General features: G+C 37.7%; 1 protein-coding gene across 1 annotated transcript in view; it reads left to right on the forward strand.

Moving 5' to 3' along the window:
- TPO (thyroid peroxidase) overlaps positions 1 to 20300 on the forward strand; it is a 103049-nt gene that overhangs the window by 53830 nt on the left and 28919 nt on the right. The window contains exons 8-12 of the mRNA XM_075595052.1: positions 1505 to 1763; positions 2751 to 2921; positions 8938 to 9175; positions 14805 to 15013; positions 18417 to 18578. Coding sequence (XP_075451167.1) covers positions 1505 to 1763; positions 2751 to 2921; positions 8938 to 9175; positions 14805 to 15013; positions 18417 to 18578 — 1039 coding nt within the window. The remainder of the gene's footprint in view (positions 1 to 1504; positions 1764 to 2750; positions 2922 to 8937; positions 9176 to 14804; positions 15014 to 18416; positions 18579 to 20300) is intronic.

The raw sequence follows: 20300 nt of genomic DNA on the forward strand, positions 1-20300 counted from the left end.
AAAAGTTAATTATAAATTGAATAGGGTTAACTGGATTACAGCATGTCTACTTCTTAATTAGAACACGTAGGCCCAGAAACACAAAGCACCATTAAGCCTAACAGCGTATTTTCAAAGGCCAATAACGGTAAATCTTGTGTTCTGTCATAATTACCTAAACTACAGTATAAAGGCTTATAATGATAATTACATGAAAATAATATGCAATTGGTGTATAACTTATGTAGCCATGTCTGATTATGGTTGCTCATCTGCCCTCCCTAGCACGTAAGTCCTGGTAGGTGCAGGCAGTGTTAGGCCCATCATGGGTTTACCCCTCCAATATGCAGCTTCCTTTAGTGGCAGGAGTGTAGGTGGGACATGGTATGTGTGCTGCCCAATTGTGGGTGCAGACCTTGTGCCCTCCCCTTCTGCACTAAGGAAGACAGCTGTAAATGTAGTCAGTCTCGAGTACTCTAGCTATAGAGTGAGTACTATGTGTGTATCTCGCCCTCTGGGATGGGACTATATGATCAGTCCCACTAGGGGACTGTGAATAAGGCCTAAAGCAAAATCTGACATGGGGACCATCCAGAGGTCTGGGACCTGAGAGAAAGAAAGCAGCATTCGCTGTATGATCATGATGTATGCAGTGGATGCTAAATAAAGACTTCCTGTTTCAATATACTCCTGCCTTGAGTCTGCAGTCAATCAGGGGAAGTCTCTATGGTAACTTACTGTATCTCTGAAGCAAGATTGACAACAAGAACTACTATATTCTATAGGCTACAAACCTCTAGCAACAAGGATATAATTTTGAATCTAATTAAAAAGCTAACAAATCAAATTTGTTGATACAATGGTGATAATGGTTTGTCAGCCTCAAATGGAAATACTTTTCTAATATTTTTATCTCTACTCTGTAGATAGTTTTTTTTTTTCTGCATTTCTTTTAATGTAATCCCACCTCTCTATTATGTGAGTCTTATGCTATCTCCCCCGACATCTCCTTTCTCATACAACCACACTTGCCATCTCTTTCTCTCTATGTTTCTTCCCCTATTCACATTCAATTACCTCTCTGCCAGACACGTTTCACTTTTTGATTGACTCGTGTACTATAGAACATTGGTTCCCAACTCTTGTTCTCAAGAACTCTCAACAGTTAAGATTTTAAGGATATTCCTGCTTCAGCACAAGTAATTCAGTCAAATAACCGGGCAACTGATTGAGCTATCTGTGCTCAAGCAGGGAAATCTTTAAGACCTGACTTGTTGAGACATCTTGGGGACTGTACTTGGGAAAAATTACTGTAGAGCATCACTCTTATAATTTGGGGTAAATAGAGAGTCGTGCAATGGTAAACACAATCTAAGTTTCCATTTAAAAATTCTATAGTCACAGGACAATCATTCAAAAGAAGGGATAACACAGTAAATCACTTTACCCCATATTGCCCACCATGTACATCATCTTCTTTAGTATTTGAGTTGGTTCATGCTTGTGTATGGTTTGCTTATCGTAGATCATCACCATTCAAGGCTACATTCCAAAAATTCTGGGTCCTTCAGCCTTTGACCAGTATATTGGCACATATCAAGGATATGATGACAAAATGAATCCATCAATATCAAATATATTTTCAACAGCTGCATTTCGGTTTGGACATGCAACAATTCCACCTATAATACACAGGCTAAATTCCCAAAATGAAGATCATCCAGATTACCCAAATCTGCAACTGAACAAAGTCTTCTTTCGCCCCTGGAGAATTATTAAAGAAGGTTTGTTCATTATTTATGTTATGTCATAAGCATATAAACTTGCAGTTTAATTTATTTAGTAGTTTCTTTATAAGTAACATATAACATATGTAAAGAGAAACATGTTTTCATCCGTTCTCATTACATCACTCATTTGAGTAGAATGTCTGTCTTTATATACAATGAGGATTTCTTTTTCTTTTTTAAATATATACAGTACCGTATTTCCTTTTTTTCACATTTTAACGTTTCTGAAATGGGGATGCGTCTTACAATCAATGTGAAAAGACACTTGCCAGCTGCTAAGAAGAGTAAGTGATGACGTAGTTGGCCATTTGAACTGAAGTATATTGTAAAAATGTTATATTGTTATAATGCCCCAGATAAATCTCTTTCTTCCAATAAGAGTTGATGACATACTGTATTCCTTCTCCTCCTCCCCAATCTGGAATAGCATCTTTGTAGGTGCTGGCAAACATTGAAAAACGGGTATTTGTAACTGAATGGTTCCTGTACCAATATGGATGCTAATGCGAGTCAATTGAGGATCACATGAACTCCTACATTGGGGAATGACGTTCCTAGAATGCGATGCAGCCAACCCTAGCGCGCCGCCCTTATTCTGAGCAGAAGGTTGCTGTAGCCCTATGACAGGTTGAAGATGCCTTAATTTAAATTGTCATTGTCAATTTTTTCTGTACATTTATTGTAGGGTTCCATTTTTTCTGGAAAATCTGTTCTTAAATCAATGGTGTGTCTTACAATCGATGGCATCTTAGAATGTAGGAAATACGGTATTTGTAACATTGAATATTTTGTTTTTCGAGTAATAATAATGTCTTCAAATTTTGTGGAATAGTGAAAGTAGGCATTACAGCATTAAAGGAAATGTTCCCAAACTAGTTCATTCAATGTTTTGCAAATTCCAATTAATTTGTATTTATAAATATTGTTATTGTAACCAGGTTTGTAACTTTGTGATTTTATGTAATTTTATAACATTCTAAGGAGGTTTGGATCCTTTGATAAGAGGACTTATTGGAAGATCTGCAAAGCTACAAACACAACAAGCCATGATAAATGAAGAATTAACAGAAAAACTCTTGGTGTTGTCCAATAATGGTTCAATGGATTTGGCATCTCTAAATTTGCAACGGGGTCGTGACCATGGACTACAAGGTTAGTTTTTTGCTTCAGCCAAAAAAGAGAAAAGATTCCAGTCTAAAGAGTACTGGTGTGAGGAGTATAATTACAATAGTAATGTGACCAATTTTTAATGTTCACAATCTTAAAATGCTGGCTCAAAGATAGCGATGAACTGCCAGAGAGAAATTAAAAACTTGGTTGTTGTATGAACTTCTAATCAGGTGCAGTTCTCAGAGAGATCACTATTCCTGACTGGTGTACCAATTCAAGATCAGTATTGTAATTATACTCCACACACAACTTGAATTGAGGTTCTGAGTGCTGTTTAGACTGGGATCTTTTCTTTTTTTTGGCTTACATTGTAATTTATCCACCATCAGTCTAATTTTATTATGGTTTCAGCTTAGCTGAGTGAGGGGTTTCCCTACACCATTTCTCACTTATCTTTTGTTTCTAGTTTTTGCTTCAGCAAAACAGTTCAAGAAAAGTGCTTTAGAAAAAACAAAGATCAGTTTATTAAAGCTGTGGTTCATTGGTCTCTTCTCCTATATCTAAGATACATTTTGTGTGTATGTATATGTATTATATATATGTATTATTTATATATATATATATAAAATATATATATATATAAATATATATATATATATCACACACAAAGTGTAGCACTAAACAGTTAAGTGATAAGTGATAATAAATAATATAAATTTGTATATAATTAGTAAATATAATAATAAACTGTGATATTAATATATATATATATATATAAACCAACATGTGTAAAAATAGAAATGTGTATCATAAAGTCCAAAAAGGATAAGTTCAAAATGGTTCCACTTGTTGAATTTAGCAGAGAAAATAAAGTTCCAAATAAACGAATCCCAGGAGCACTTTGCGTCTTCAATAAAGTGGTATAGCCTCCCACTAATGAACATACAGATAAAAAACAAAAAGAAGCGCAGGCTCCATAGCATGTAACTGTATAAAAATGGGGTACATTTATTAAAACAACCAGTCCCAAGGAAATGCACTTACAAGATTCTAAAAAAAAACACACACATGGGAGAGAAATCTCTAGTGGAGTCATCAATATGGGTGGAGGAGTCCAATATAGATACTGTGCACCTGATCATCAGATTGGCCGCATACAGCTCCTGATATGAGCTGGTGTCGCCCCACGGCTTCCTTTAGTGTTTCACTTGTTTTCCTCCGTCAGTAGTAAAGTACCGGCAATAGGAGGATCAGCTGTCTGGATCTGCTGGAGACTCAGGAACTCCTCTCACACGACCATATGTGATGACGTCACCACGTCCCTACGCGTTTCGTCACGTTTAGTGACTTCATCAGGGGTGGGGGTGTATTTTTCTATGTATTGGGGGGGGTGAGGGTGTATTTTTATATGTATTTGGGGGTTAAGTAAAAGTAGTGCGATAAAATTCGTTTTTCCGTGGTAGGTGCGCTATGGGTTGGAGGGGTTTGGGTGGGGGGCCCTGCTCCTTTCATTTGTCCTTGGCCGCATGATTTCTGTTGGCGGCCCTGATTGTGTGTGTTTGTGTGCCTCTCAAGTGAAACATACTATATGAACAACTTTAAAATAGTAAATTCTCCCGTAATTTAAAGTAAAAGTAAAGTAAATTCAGCATACAAACAGAAATTACAACTCCTCTCCATACCAGCCTTCCCCCTTGCTCTTGTCCCCATCCCTATACCTTCCATCATTCCCCTTGTAGCATGAGACGTCTCCCAAACTCAAATTACAACTTTCGCTTGTGCTACAGTATGGAGACGGGAGACGTCATCCGTAGTCGTAGCTGTAGCCGGCACTATAAGCGCAGTAATGGTTATTCAAGTATTTAAACGTTATACTCATTACCATATATGTTTTGTCAATTGGATGTAGCATTGGGCACCCCTGTCTTTTGTTGTAAACATTTGCCACGCCCAGTAGAACTCTTTTTTGACATAAATATATATTCATGATGTGGTGGGTGTAGAAGTTTGAGCTAGCTAGGAATGTGTGTTAATCAATTTCTGACTGGTAACAGTTGTAATGGAGGTAGGTGGCACCTCCCCCCAGAGCTCACTCCTCCTCACCTTTTTAACTTGGGAGGTCTTTTCACTTTGCTGCAAGAACAGGACCTATTATGATTCTTTCCCCTCATACAGAGGTAAAAGGAAGGGTTCACAGTGTAGTGTAGGACCTACATTTTTGGTTATACCTTGACGTTTGGTATGCAGGCTTACAACGCTTTGGCCAAAGGGTTTAACTAAATAACCAAGTAATTATTATTATTGAAGTATTTGAACTTTGTACTTATTAAAATAAATGTTTTGTCAATTGGATGTAGCATTGGGCACCCCTGTCTTTTGTTGTATACATTTGCCACGCCCAGTAGCACTCTTTTTTGACATAAATATATATTCATGATGTGGTGGGTGTATGAGTTTGAGCTAGCTGGGAATGTGTGTTACACACCCACCCACCAAGGCAGTCAGTCAGTCACCCACCCACACAGGCAGTCAGTCACCCACCAAGGCAGTCAGTCAGTTACCCACCCAGGCAGTCAGTCAGTCAGTCACCCACCTAGGCAGTCAGTCAGTCACCCACCCACCCAGGCAGTCATTCAGTCACCCAGCCAGCCAGTCAGTCAGTCACCCACCCACCCAGGCAGTCAGTTAAAGGGCAAGCAGTCACCCACCCAGACAGTCAGTCACCCACCAAGGCAGTCAGTCACCCACCCACCCAGGCAGGCAGTTACCTGTCTTGTTGAAAATATAAAAATAAACAGATTGCATTGTAATATTGTTTCCGTATTATAATAATAAGAAAACAGTTAAGTAAAAGATGCGCACTAAAAAAAATTTTTGTGGTAGGAGGGCTATGGGTTCGGGGGGCGGCAGGGAAGAGCTGCTACTATCATTTGTCCTGGGCCCCATGATTTCTGTTTGTGGCCCTGGGGACCGCTGCAGGCTTGACCTTGAGAAGGGATCACAGATATATATGGAGTTCTGCTTTTTTATATATAGAGATGTGTGAGTGTTCAAGGATATTCCTATTCTCATGTCTATCAGGCAACTGATAAGGACTGATTTAAAGCTGCAGCTCAAGCTGCCGTTTAAAAAAAATCCATTCAATATGTGCATCAATACAATTTGCACACTGACAAGTGATTAGCTAAGTTGCAGATTGATCCATGATCGATCTCTTTGCACAGGTTTATTTAATTCAGTTATTGCTGGACAACATTACCCACAATGCAAAGTTCTGTGTGGAAGATCATGTGACCATGAAGTTTCTAGATACAATTTGTGCACTGCTACCGAGAGGGCAGGGCTGAAAAGCCAGAGCCAATCAGAAGGGGATGTGACTTTGTAAATGATTTCTATAGAAACAAAAATGCTTCCTACATTAGAAACATTTTTTTTTTAAATGCTACAAAGTATTTTCTCATAGTACAGAACTGATTTATTTTAAAACACACACAGACACACACGCAGGATTTTGCTTGAACTGCATCTTTAAAATGTGGGCCAACAATGCAAAATTATTTATAGGGCCAGAGAAATCTTTTGTGTCTAATTATTAAAGTGATATAGCCATTATTGATTGTTATCAGCCATTGAAGTGAATGAAGGATAATAATCAGTAATGGTTCTCTCACCTCATTCTTTTGTGTACATTTGTGATTCAAGTTGATTCATTCACACATTCACTAAGAAATTACACAACTCTAAAATGTATTCAATTAAAAATTTGCAAAGGAAATTATTTTTTAAGGTGACCTTTTATATCTTCCATTATACAGTACATCACCTCCCAAAAATATCTGCGTAACACTGTACCTGCAGCTTCTCTTCTCCCCTCCTATAAAGTAGCAGGCCTGGAATTCAGTCATAGCCTAACATATGATTGTGATGTTTTACTAGCCTTTCCACATATTCCCCACTATTCCTTCTCTGACAGGGGTACTAAATGGTGCTATAGGAGAAAATACCCGATAATAATAATAATAATACTGGAACAAACAGGTATACCATTGAGACCTTTCTAAACCACAAAAGTACAATTAAAAGAAAAAGGTTTATTATTCAGGATCAAGTGTCAAGAATATAACACTCAAACGCAATTGGAATGAAATACAATGTGTATTAACTAAATCACTGGTGTATGTAGAAGAAAAAATAACTGAGCTGCAGTTAAATGTGATTGAAAATATTGTTATAGACAAAACCCAGTGGCCACAACAATACGATTGTTCTTGGAGCAGAATGTACAGTAATAGCAAAGTCTTAGAATCAGAGATGGGAGAATGTGTTAAAATTCAGTTTATGAATTATTTGTGTTTTTTTGTTAATAATTGATTCACGAGAGCATAAGAAAGAAAAAAGAAAACTATTCTTAGTTATAGCCCCAAGTGATATATATATATGTATATATATATATATATATATATATATATATATATATATATATATATATATACACACACACACACCTCCAACCAAAACATGGAAAAACACCTGTGCACCAAAGTTGGACACACCTGGGAAATATGTTAATAGAAAATATGTTAATAGAATATGAAAATTACTCCTATTATTATATTTCCCAAATAACCCGGGTGCCCATTTGCTTGTACACTTGTCTCTCCACATTTTATTTGAAGATGTGTTTGGGGGATATATACAGCACTTGGGAATCTAAATAAGAATAGTCTCTCTCGCTTGGATTCCCCCAACTGATATGCAGTTTTCCTGGTCTTATTAAATAATCCATAGAACATAATTGTAATCACAGGGGCTTGGAAACCCACTATAAACAATATTCAGTGGTTATGTCACCCAAATCTCTAACTATCTAAACCACAATTCAAGGATATACTGTATCGCTGTAACTTATGGCAAGGGGATATTCTTAAAGCAATCCTGGCTTAATGCTGTGATGCAATTCTGTGTATCAGGGGGATTTGCAGTCCTCAGTCTCTGGATGCAGGATAGAAAATCAAATGTTTCCATGGGCTATACTTAATCCTACTGTATGCATGCCAATTACACTGAATATCACAACCCACTTATGAATATGTATCTCTAACAATATATGATGGAATTGAAAAAAATATTGGTTTGATCCCAATTTTTTATAAAGCACATGTTTAATGCAGCAATATTGAGCATTGGTAAATCTAGACCATAAATCACCCCTAGTTTGATTCTTTCTGAAGTGTTATCATTCATGGATAGGCTAAATTAGTTCTGGATCCTTCACTTTTTAAGAAGGAACTTTGAAATATTGAAAGTTTTGCCTATGTGCAGAGCTTAGTTCCTTTCATTTCTACCTGTTATTTCCAGGTCAAAACACTTTTCTTGAGTACATGGAGTGTTAATTAATTAAACTGCTGTAGTTCCGGTCAGGGCACTTACAGTAGAGGCAACGCTTATTTTAACATTTGCCGTAAACTAGCCGGGTTACATTCTGGGTATGTGCTGGGTATGTTCTGGGCTAGTTTGAGGCACGTTTAAGGCATTTCTGCATTGACTAACGACCCATAGGATTAACACAGCAGGGATCCCTGGCAGTCCAATTCAGTTTGAATGGGACTGCCAGGGACCCCCGCTGTTAATCTGATAGGCCATTAATCAATGCAGAAATGCTGGGGCTAGTTTAAGGAAAGTTTAAGGCATGTATTCAGAATGTACCTGGGTCTTTTGGGGAATTGCCACTGGTTTTTGTTAGAATAAGCGTTGCCTCTACTGTATGCACAGAAACTCTCTTTGAAGTAATTCATGCAATAGTGCCCTGATCTGCACTATTGCCCTATGCCTCTACTGCTCATGGTCACACAGAGGTTTGTGGGAGGTGTAGTTCTCTTTATTGGGTGGGAGATGGTAGAGGCAGGACTTGACTGTCTGTTTGACTTGTTCTTCCATCGGGAGATAACCATCAATGGGGATGTCTTTTCATGGTCTACTCACCATTATCTAAGAAAAGTCTTTGAAGAACGTATTTCTGAGGTGATAACTAATGTTAACGTTTATCATGCAACAACAGGTTACAATGACTGGAGAGAATTTTGTGGTTTATCAAGGTTGACGACTCAGACAGATATGAAAAGAGCAATATCTGATCAGAATATAATAAGGAAAATTATGGATTTGTATGGTCATCCAGACAATATTGATGTTTGGCTTGGTGGTTTAGCAGAAGACCTTCTTCCAGGGGCTAGAACTGGACCTTTATTTGCATGTTTAATTGGAAAGCAAATGAAAGCATTGAGAGACGGAGACTGGTAAGTATAACACTTCATCTAACATTTCTTAATTTTACTCTGTTGCACAAACACTTCCTACCCCTGAAAAAAATACTTTCTATTAATATACACCATTCATATTAAATACTGTAGTGACAACTTTCCGTCAAGCAAATGACTTCAAAATTACTTTATCTACATCTGAAATGTTGGCTTGTATGGTGATACATTTTCCCCTAATAACAGTAAACAACCTTCAGTGTCCACATGTACCCAACATTGATTGCAACTATAAACGTGGGAATGCACCTCATGTATGTGAAATTGTGTGCTGGCATATCATTGAATCACATGATCACTTTCAGTCATAAGGTGGCACTGTGGGTGAACTGTAGTGTGTGTTAGTATTGTTACTGGTGGTCATGGTCCATATATCATGTGACGTCACTTGTCCATAGAGCTGGAGGATGTGCATGTGCACTGAGACAAAGCAGTGGAGGAGGAAGCACGTTTTCTATGCATGCGCTTTGTGTTGTCAGGGGCTGCAAACAAATACAAGAATTTTCAGTGCTTGTATGACGTAACATGAACACAAATTTAGAAAAAGGCAGAAAAAACAGTAGTACAAGAGTTGGCATTGGTGAGGAGTTAGGGTTCTTTTTAAAATGTTCTCTTTACTGACATTATTATTATTATTTTCTATGTTGATGTGATTAGGTAATCTTTAAAACAAATCATTCCTTTCATCATACAGTGATTTCTTTTTGGTGGGGAGGAGGAGGTTGTGTTCATTAATTTGTCCCTGAAGCACTCTCTCTTACTGACATAAAGATCGATAAAAGGAAACATCGCACTGATTTTTATTAATACGGTAACATTGAACTTTATTAAACAAAAGCAACAAAATAAATAACTTCACTTTTAAGCATTGTATACTGTATTAACTTTGATATAAATACTATTTGAAACAAAATACAATGATCAACCATAAAACAAGTCAGTTAAAATCATGCTCTCCAGCCTCTAGATCAGGGCATACGTAGAAGAGAATTGCACATTAAGCTAAAGGGCTAAGCTGCTTAGACCATTTCTTTAAGTGGAGAGACAGTACTTGTTTGAGGGAAGAATCACAGGCTTGCTGGCAAATTTTAGCACAGGGGGTAAGAACAACTAATTGGCCCAAGAACTAGGTGGCCTACACACCATAATGGGGCCTGTGTCTCAGGAAGCAGGGGTTCCCTGGACCTGAAACCAACGCAGTACTGCTCCTGACACCCCCTGCTCATCTACACTATTAATACAATTTAAATGTTAAAATATTTTTATTTCTGGCAAGATTATCGATGAGAGAGGCGGATCTCGCTGCAGCAGACAGATCTCGCCGGGTGAGCCCTTCTCGGAGGGCAGGTCATCTCAGCGCCTGCAACTCGCCATTTTTGCAAATGTTGCTCTCAAAGGTATTCAGGCCTTTCTGCATACCGTGAGAGCAACTCGGCAAAAACGTGGCGAGTTCAAAACCCTGCCGATAAATTTTTTCGGCGTTTACTGCATGAGGCCCTTAGGCTTTTTCCTCTTAAAACAAAACAAAAAAAACCATCAGAAACTTGTCACGCAGCACTCCACACGCTCTGATAGAATAAACAGAAACCGCCAACTTTGTCCAACATTCACCCCCGCCTCCCCCCAAACCCATCTTTTGGGCTTCTAAGCACAGAGACACAGCTATAGATTCATGAAAATAATCAAACCTGGCATTAGGCAATTAGGCAAAGCTAAAGCTGGAATTTCTACATGATTGTATTGTATGTCTTTATTTGTATAGCACCATAAATGTACATAGCGCTTCACAGTAGTAATACACACGGTAATCATATCAATAACAAATAATATAAATAACAGGTCATGGGAATAAGTGCTTCAGACATAGACGTAACATTAAGGAAGAGAAGTCCCTGCTCCGAGGAGCTTACAATCTAATTGGTATGTAGGAAGAAAGTACAGGGACAGTAGGAGGGCCTTTTGGTAAGTGCTTCTGCAGGGGACCAAGCTTTATGTATCATGTGTCAGGTAATATCTACGGTGCTAATCATATGCTTCTTTAAGCAAGTGTGTCTTAAGGTGGGTCTTAAAGGTAGATAGAGATGGTGCTAGCTGGGTATTGAGGAGAAGGGCATTCCAGAGATGTGGGGCAGTCAGTGAGAAAGGTTTAAGGTGGGAGAGGGCTTTAGAAACAAAGGGGGTAGAGAGAAGACATCCTTGAACAGAACGCAAGAGTTGAGATGGTGCATAGCGAGAAATTAGGGCTGAGATGTAAGGAGGGGCAGAAGAGTGTAAAGCTTTAAAAGTGAGGAGGAGAATTGCATGTGTGATACGGGATTTGATAGGAAGCCATGAGAGCGATTTCAGCAAGGAAGACGCTGAGACAGATTTAGGAAAGAGTAGATTGATTCTGGCAGCAGCATTGAGGATAGATTGTACGGAGACAGGTAAGAGGCAAGAAGGCCGGACAGCAGTAGTTTACAGTAGTCGAGACGGGAGAGAATGAGGGCCTGAGTCCGAGTTTTAGCAGTCGAGCAACAGAGGAAAGGGCGTATCTTTTTAATATTGCAGAGGAAAAAGCAAAAGGTTTTAGAGACGTTTTGAATGTGAGAGGAGAATGTGAGAGAGGAGTCGAGTGTGACCCCTAGTCAGCGTGCTTGGGCTACTGGGTGAATGATGGTACTTCCAACAGTAATGTAGAAAGAGGTACAGTAGTAAGGTCAGGTTTGGGAGGAAGTATGAGGAGCTCTGTTTTTGTCATGTTAAGTTTTTCTTGATGCCCTTTTTTTTTTAAATAATGTTTGCCCATATTTAATTGTATTTGATTTATTTATGCATTATTATGTATATTTGAGGTGCCGTTGTATTAATTTTGGGTTTTTTGTTTTTTTTTGTTTCAATATGTATTTTGTTTTTCTCATGTGTTTGTATCTCATGTACAGTGTATTTGGTGTGTTGATTGTGTGTGTTGTACTTGGAAGATAAATTGTTCCCATTGGATCTCAATAGGATAGGAGGGGCTTTAGTTTATATATCTATCTATATATATATATATATATATATATATATATATATGCATACGGCAGCCACTAGATCCATAGATCCAACTCCTGATGAAGCATATTTGACGTTAAACGCACAGAGGTTATTACGTCAGATGCTATGACGACAGACTCTGGACGTTCTCCCGTGTCCACGAGGATGCTGTGATTAGCAACTGCCAAGTGGTAGCTAGGACACTGTTTGGGCCCCACATCTTAGGTCATGACCATCTTACCGCCTTAGATTTGGGATTCCAGTCTTACCATCTAGTCCTAGATTTGGGAGTGACTTTCCACCATGATGTTGTACCACCAATTTTTCATGATTGTAAGTTTTTAACTTGTTCATTATTTACATAGAGTGTTTTCATTTTTGTATTAATTTTGACTTTCTATGCACTTTTTTTGTGTGCTTGTTGTTCTCTAGTATGCCCCATTGATCATGGGAGAAACTCAAGCAGCAGGATTGACAGCATTTTGGATATTATGGGGAGATCCTGAGATCTGCGCTTACCCATTTCTTTATTTACATGCTGCAGGGGACGGCCACAATGATTTGCCCAATTAATCTTCCAGCATCACGTGCAGATTAATCGTTAATGAGTGGGCCAGACGTGTACTTTGATGGACCCCATGTTAAGAAGGGTATTCTAAACAATGAGGAGAGCTATTCTAATTGAACTTGCTCTAAAATGCACAACTGCAGAATTCAAGACAGTAAACCACAAAATTAACGAACTTTTACAACAATGGAGGAGTGTGGGCTGGAGTAATCCGTGACTCAAGCTGATGGGGAAAAAAAAGAATACATACACATTTTAAACAATAATTGGAGTGGGGGGGGGGTTAAATTGGTAAGGGGTGTGCAATTGTTTTATCATTGTTTTATGCTTGTTTTCATAATTGTTTGCAGATTCTGCAGGTTGATCAACATTAACACCTTGTTTGTGTAGAAACCAGATACAGGGACACAGAACCTCACTATTGGATAATTGAGGCAATGTATGCATTGCATTCATTGTAGAATGCAATCTACGGATTCCGTTGGAGGATTGTTAAGAATCCACCTGCGGATTACTGAATCCACGCACTGGATTCTACATATCCGTCCACGGGTTCTGTCCAATGGCGTTTTTTGATCCACATGGATTGAAAGCGCCCAAATCCGTTTGCGGATTTTACACAGCGAAACGGATTTTGGGGGTTACATCAGGGAAAATCCGGGAAACGAGTTTGGGACGATTCGCCCATGTCTAGCTACTATACCAACCTAAATGTGTGATAGAAATAGAAAAGCATTTAAATTAAGAAAAATGATTTCAATGCTGATGTGAATGTCTTTATGAAAATACTATGGTAATTAAAATACATCCAGTTGTATTTGGAATGTACAGCTACTAATCATGCTGAATTTGATTATATATAACATCATTTCAACACTTCCACTATTAATGTTTTGCTCCCTTCAAGTCTCTGTAAAATATGCATGTACTCACCCCGAACTTTTAATCATATACAGTGTAGTATGAATCATGCAGATTTATGGGAAAAGCAAATTCTATTAAAACACTTAAAACCTTAGTTTTATTATAAACTATAAATACACATACAGTATTCAGTTCAGCAGTTAAAATATAATACAAACACAGTTAACTGTATGCCAGTGCCTTAACTGGCTGCCAATACAGTAACTATTATATCTGGTCAATTGATTTATAATTATTTGCAAAAATCCCTAGGCTTGAGGTACACAGCTACGTAAAAGTGGTACTTCTCTGGCAATTTGGTAATCTTAAACTGCGCATATTGTGCCGGCGACAGCGCCGCAACATCGTGTCAAAACAAACACATTGCTGCTTGGTCAAGATCGCTGCCGCAGCCAGACCGTCGCCGGCACTCTAAGCATAGCCTTAGGCTTCGATCATACCAGCGGCGGCCGGGCGTGCGCGGTCCCTCAGGGCGATGCACCGCCCGAAACCTGCACTGCAGGCAGGAGACATCAGAAGGAGACAGGGAGTCGTGGCCATGATGTCACGTGAGCGGTTCGTCCTCATTGGCTGAACCGCTCACGTGACTCGGCTGTTGCCCCAGAAAATCACATTCTTGGATCTGCTTGAGATTCACGGGCTTAGCCACCTCACTTGCCACGTGGTCGTGCGCTCTTAGTGCGCGCTCATAGGAGAAATTGTATTTGTTTTTGCGGCGCGCAGCGTCGTGCGCTCTGCAGTTTTAGGTATAATCATGGCCTTACACAGGAATGTCTCTTCATCAAGGTGTCAAACCTGAAAACTGGAGCAAACTTGGAGCCAAAAAACTGTGAAACATTTATCAAGAGACAAAATGGGAACAATGCAATATGATTCATTTTTTCTAGTCGCAGTATATTTCTGGTTTTAGAACCATATTTTTTTGTCTAGATCTTTGTACCTGAAGTATAAGGCAATATCTAGGATAAAGAATGTATTTGTATAACCACTGATTAAAGACTTTCTTTATATTTTGGAACTGCATTCAAACTAGTAGCCAACAACTAAAGTGGCTACAATGTTTTTCATTGTCCTAATTATGTTCTTTTTTTAACATTTTAGGTTTTGGTATGAAAATAAGAAGGTTTTTACAAAGATTCAGAGAGCTGAACTCGATAAACATTCTCTTTCACGTGTGATTTGTGATAATACAGGCCTCACTCACGTGCCTCTTGATGCCTTTTTGATGGGAACTTACCCAAATGACTATGTATCGTGTGACCTTTTACCTGGCATAAATCTCCAAGCTTGGAAAGAATATGTAGATGACGGTACTGTAATCTTACATTATCACATTTCTACAGTATATACTATATATAGTTAACATTTGTACTAGCATCGATAATCAAATTATAGCCACAATATCTCATTTAGTTTAAAAAAAAAAAAAAAAAAACATTTTTTGGGACCAAATTTTAAATATAATCTAATTTTTCCCAATAAAATTGTGATTAACCAAATACAGTAATGTAGGAACATTTATGATTTTATAGGAGTCACTTTTTTATCCTCAAATTAAAGCAGCAATCCCCCTACTTGTTTTTTTGTTTTGTTTTTGGTTAGGCCCCAAAGCATATTTGTGAATATAGCCAAGTTTGTGGGTTAGATGGAAGAGTGTGACAGAACAAAGAGAGGGCATAAAACTCTAGTGAGGAGGAGAGGATAGTGTTGTAACATACTGTATGACAAGATTGCCAGATTAAGACAAAGAAGAGAGAGAACAGAGTTTAGATGCTAGAACATTGAGGGCTCTGGAGCAAAGATCTCGAGAGTAGCAATGAAAGCAGGTAGGAGAGACATGTGAGGAATGATATGAGATAGAGAAATCAGAAAGGGAACTGTCTGTAGTAAAGACTTAATAGTGGCAATTCTTGTGGGTGCTGGAATCTGATTCTCGGCCCCAGTATCATTTAAATGTTCATCTCTAAACTGGTACTAACCTCATGTAGAAAAGTAGCACTTCCAAAATCCAGTAAATATTTATTACATTTTACGGATATTAGGCATGGCATATTAAATATGTATTGATTACAGAGCATTACTCATTTGGTTTTAAACAGAAGTTATAATATATGTATTGTTTTTTTTTCTAAATGTCATCTCATTTTCGCCAAAAATGTAATTTAAAAAAAAAAAGTATCCATTTGCATGTGTTATGGTAAGCTCACACAGCACAAACAGTATATGCAATTTAATTGTAATTGACTTGAGTAATGTTGAGGTTTTTGTAAAAGCAAAAAAACACACAACACATAAGATCAACACACATCCGATTCCTAACTTACTAGATTCCTAACTCATAGATTCTTAAAGTTAGTAGGGACAGGGGCATCATATCAGAATTATAAAGAATGTAACAAAAGTTGCAAAACGGCAATCAAATTACAGTAGCAAGAGTTGAAAATGAAACACATTTGCAATAGAAAGTAAGATCAACTTTTAAAGGTCTTTAAGTACCTCAATAAATAAAAAAAATTGAAAAGAAAATGTAGGACCCGTTCAGTGTGAGATGGGCAGGCAAATAATTGGATAGAAGGAAAAAGCAGAGGTATTAAAAATTATTTGCCTCTGTATTTACCAGGTTAAAATCACTTACAATAATAGTGCCGCAGGACGAAGCCACATGCTCTATAAAACAAACAATTGGTTAATTGAGGAACACGTTTATAGGCAGCTTGAAAAAATTAAAGTAAACAAGGCACCTGGCCCTGATAAGAACTCTTGGATGTATTCTAAGGAGCCAAGTTCAGTAATAGCCAAGCCATTACATTTAATATTCAAAGATTTCATTTCCACACGCTCCGTACCACTAGATTGGCATAAAGCAGTTGTAGTGCCTATATTTAAAAAGGGAGCTAGGTCACAATCGGGGAATTACAGACCTGTAAGCCTGACATCAATAGTGAGGAAGCTACTTGAAGGTTTAGTATGGGATAATATTTAAGAATACCTAATGGAAAACAAAATTATTAGTAATAGTCAGCATGGATTTATGAAGGATAGGTCATGCCAAACTATCCTTATTAATTTCTTTGAGTACTGTAGGTAAGTAGGAATTTAGACCAGGGTAATGCAGTTGATGTGGTCTACTTATATTTTGCAAATGCCTTTGATACAGTTCCACACGAGGTTAGGGTACAAAATAAAGGAAATTGAACTCAGTAAAAATATTTGCACCTGCTTTGAAAACTGATTGACGGATAGACAACAGAGAGTTGTCAAAAATTTTGCATTTTCAGGTTGGCCTAAACTTGTGAGTACCTCAAGCATGAGTACTGGAACCACTGCTTTTTAACTTATTTATTAATGACCTTGAGCATAGAGAGCAAAGTCTCTCTCTTTGCTGATGACACTAAATTATGTAAGGTAGTAGAATCCAAGCAGGATATAATTTATCTCCAGAAATTATTGGGCAGGTAAATGGTAGATGAGGTTTAATACAAATAAATGTAAGGTAATGCATTTGGGAAACAAGAATAAACAGGCAATTTATCAATTAAATGGGGATAAATTAGAAGAATCCTTGATGGAGAAGGATTTAGGAGTACTTGTAGACAGCAGGCTTAGCAATAGTGCCCAAAGTCATGCAGTAGCTGCAAAGGCAAACAAGAACTTACAGTATCTTGCATTAAACAGGGAATGGATGGAAGGGAAGTAAACATCATTATGCCTCTCTATAAAGCATTAGTAAGACCACACTTTGAATATGGAGTACAGTTTTGGGCACCACTCCATAAAAATACATGGAATTAGAGAAAGTGCAGAGAAGAGCCACTAAATTAATAAAGGGGGTGGATAATCAGATTTATGAGGCAAGGCTAGGTAATTTAGATTTGTTTACATTAGAAAAGTGGCATCTAAGATGGGATATGATAACTATATACCTTAAGGTAGGAGGAAAGGAGATCTCACCAGTGTAACGCTCGTGCTGCCCACAAACCAGACAAGACCCCGGTACTGAGGTGGGAAGGATGAATACCACACACCCAGGCGTGCCTGGAGGGTGGTAGTTAACATTGCATTGGGTCGGGGCTGTAGAAAGAGGGTTAGTTGGTATACTCGTCGGGTATCTGTTGTCTAAATTTAGCATACTGTAGGTTGAACTTGATGAATGTATGCCTTTATTCAACCTCATCTACTATGTAACTAAAACCCAACATTTCATCATTTTAAACCATTCTTATTATTTACAGTAGTTCATGCTACATTAAAGTTTTCACATCTTTAACTGCTGCTAGTAATTAATTTACCTCAGATTCACCCATTCCCAGGTATCTGCTAATCGCAAGGTACTATATAAAATACATTTAAGTTTGTAAGTCAGAGAGTCTTCCGTAATGGAAATGATAAAATGAAGCAGAGGAAATTCGGCTTGAAGAACATGTAAAAAATGTATTTAGACTTTTGGATTTGACTGATTTAGTGTTAACTTGGCTTGATGGGCACGTTTATCATACTTTGGCCAACTAAAACTTAAACTCAAATGAAATATTACAAACAGCTAATTATTTGCAGGCTTTTTTGCAGCATGATATACAGTAACTAATAAGAACGTTTTTTAAGGATAACAGTTGGCTTTCAGTGAGGTATGTTGTGTATTTTAAAACACAAACAGATTAGGACAAAATAAGATTTAACATAAAATGATGACCAGTAACCTTTTTTTTATTCTAGCTAAACCCTGTGGTCTCCCGAGGAAGATAGAAAATGGGGACTTTGCGTTTTGTTTAGAGGCAGTAGTGATTTATTCTTGTCACTATGGCTATCGCTTAGAGGGACATGAAGAATTAACCTGTCAAGGAAATCAATGGAGTTCCCAACCACCATATTGTTCAGGTATCTTTTGGAGCATCACAATAAAAATACTATACTGTTGTACTGTTGTAGACGTTACTGTTGCTCACTATAGAAGGATATGAGAAAATCAGGCATACTCTAATCATTCTCAATTTCTAGGTCAGGCAATAGTTTGTGTGGTTTAAGTGTAATAAAGTAGTGATCTGCAACTGCATTTTTTTTATATGTAGCCTACTAGCCTGACTTGGTTACAAGTTATCTAATGAATGTGCAATCCCATTCACTTTTATAGTGCTTTTGCTGCTTACTGTTTCACCGAGTTTCCTACTATTTGAGTTATTTTATGAGCCCCCCTAGTCAGTTCCATTATTTCTAATGCTACTGTACAGAATAAATACTGAAAACATACTGTAGATAGGCAAGGAAATAAATGTAGTTGAGTTCCACAAGAGTATAAACAGGGTACAAATGTTTGGCCAGATATATCAAATGCCAATCATGAAATCTATATACTAAAAGTGATAATCTAACTCTACTTTATCAAAACCTTGTTAAACACCACACCATATTGTACTTACCTCAAATGCACTATTGTTCCAATGGTATTTATGATTTATTAAAATTGTAATATATACAAATATGACACATGCATCCAAAGTTAGAAATACAGGTATATGAATGTCTGCAAACTGTATTCCAATTTGCTCTTAAGTGTTGCATTATCCTACAATTTTTGGGAAAGTTCACATTGCTCTGAAATACTCAAAAATCACAAGTGCAATATCTTTTGTCACATTACCATTAAAATTTAGCAAAATAGCAGTTATAAAGTGACATGTGACCTGATGCCATCATGCATCTGTGCTGGAAGTTGCAATACACTGTGGCCTAGAGTTATAAACATTCCTCAGCCAAAAAAATGTGGTATTATAGTCCCAAATACATTATTTTTAAGGTGTAAGCCATCAACTTGGTACCGCAAAAAAGAAAAACTACTGGGGCTGAGTATTTACCACAAATGTACTACTTTTGATGCCAGTCATCAAGTCCTGATATTTATCAGTACCTGTTTAATGCAAAAAAGTACCACCCTTTTTTTTTAACCTACCACAGGCTGGCGTTAGCTATATCTTGCCTACAGTATATTTAAATGGCCAGTATATACATAGGCAATACATTACATTACAGATAGAGAGGTACCTCGCTCTATCCCTAGGAAATTACTGTGTGCTACCTGTGAGGTATGTTATGCAACAACAAAAAATTACTCGGAGGTACTGAGAGGAAAGAAATCCCGTAGGTAGGTGCACCACAGTTGTGGAGTATGAGTGGTTTGGAAACTTATTTATCAGCAGAAAGTGCTCAGGGGTACTTGTGAAAAGGAAACCCTATGCAATGCTCTTAAAGGCTTGTATGGTGAATTAATTAATATACACATTTTATTGATATAGTTTTAAAATAGGCATACAGGTGTCATTGACAATATCATTTTAAACACTCCAATACAATTTATGATTGGATGTCCCAATACATACTCAAGGTAAAACTACAGTAGGTATGGTAACACATGTACCCGTTTAACCGCAGGAAAACTGCTAAAAAGTAGCAGAATTGTATCAGATCTTGTGTCTAGTTGCATACATGCAGGGGGGAATGAGTGAATGTACAGTATATGGCAGTTCCTAGAGAGCTCACATGGCTTTTAGGAACCACAGTAGATCGCTAGCTAAATATCTGTGTGATCTGCAGTGACCTGAACCA

This window comes from Ascaphus truei, chromosome 4 (genome assembly GCF_040206685.1).
Source record: "Ascaphus truei isolate aAscTru1 chromosome 4, aAscTru1.hap1, whole genome shotgun sequence".
Lineage (NCBI taxonomy): Eukaryota > Metazoa > Chordata > Amphibia > Anura > Ascaphidae > Ascaphus > Ascaphus truei.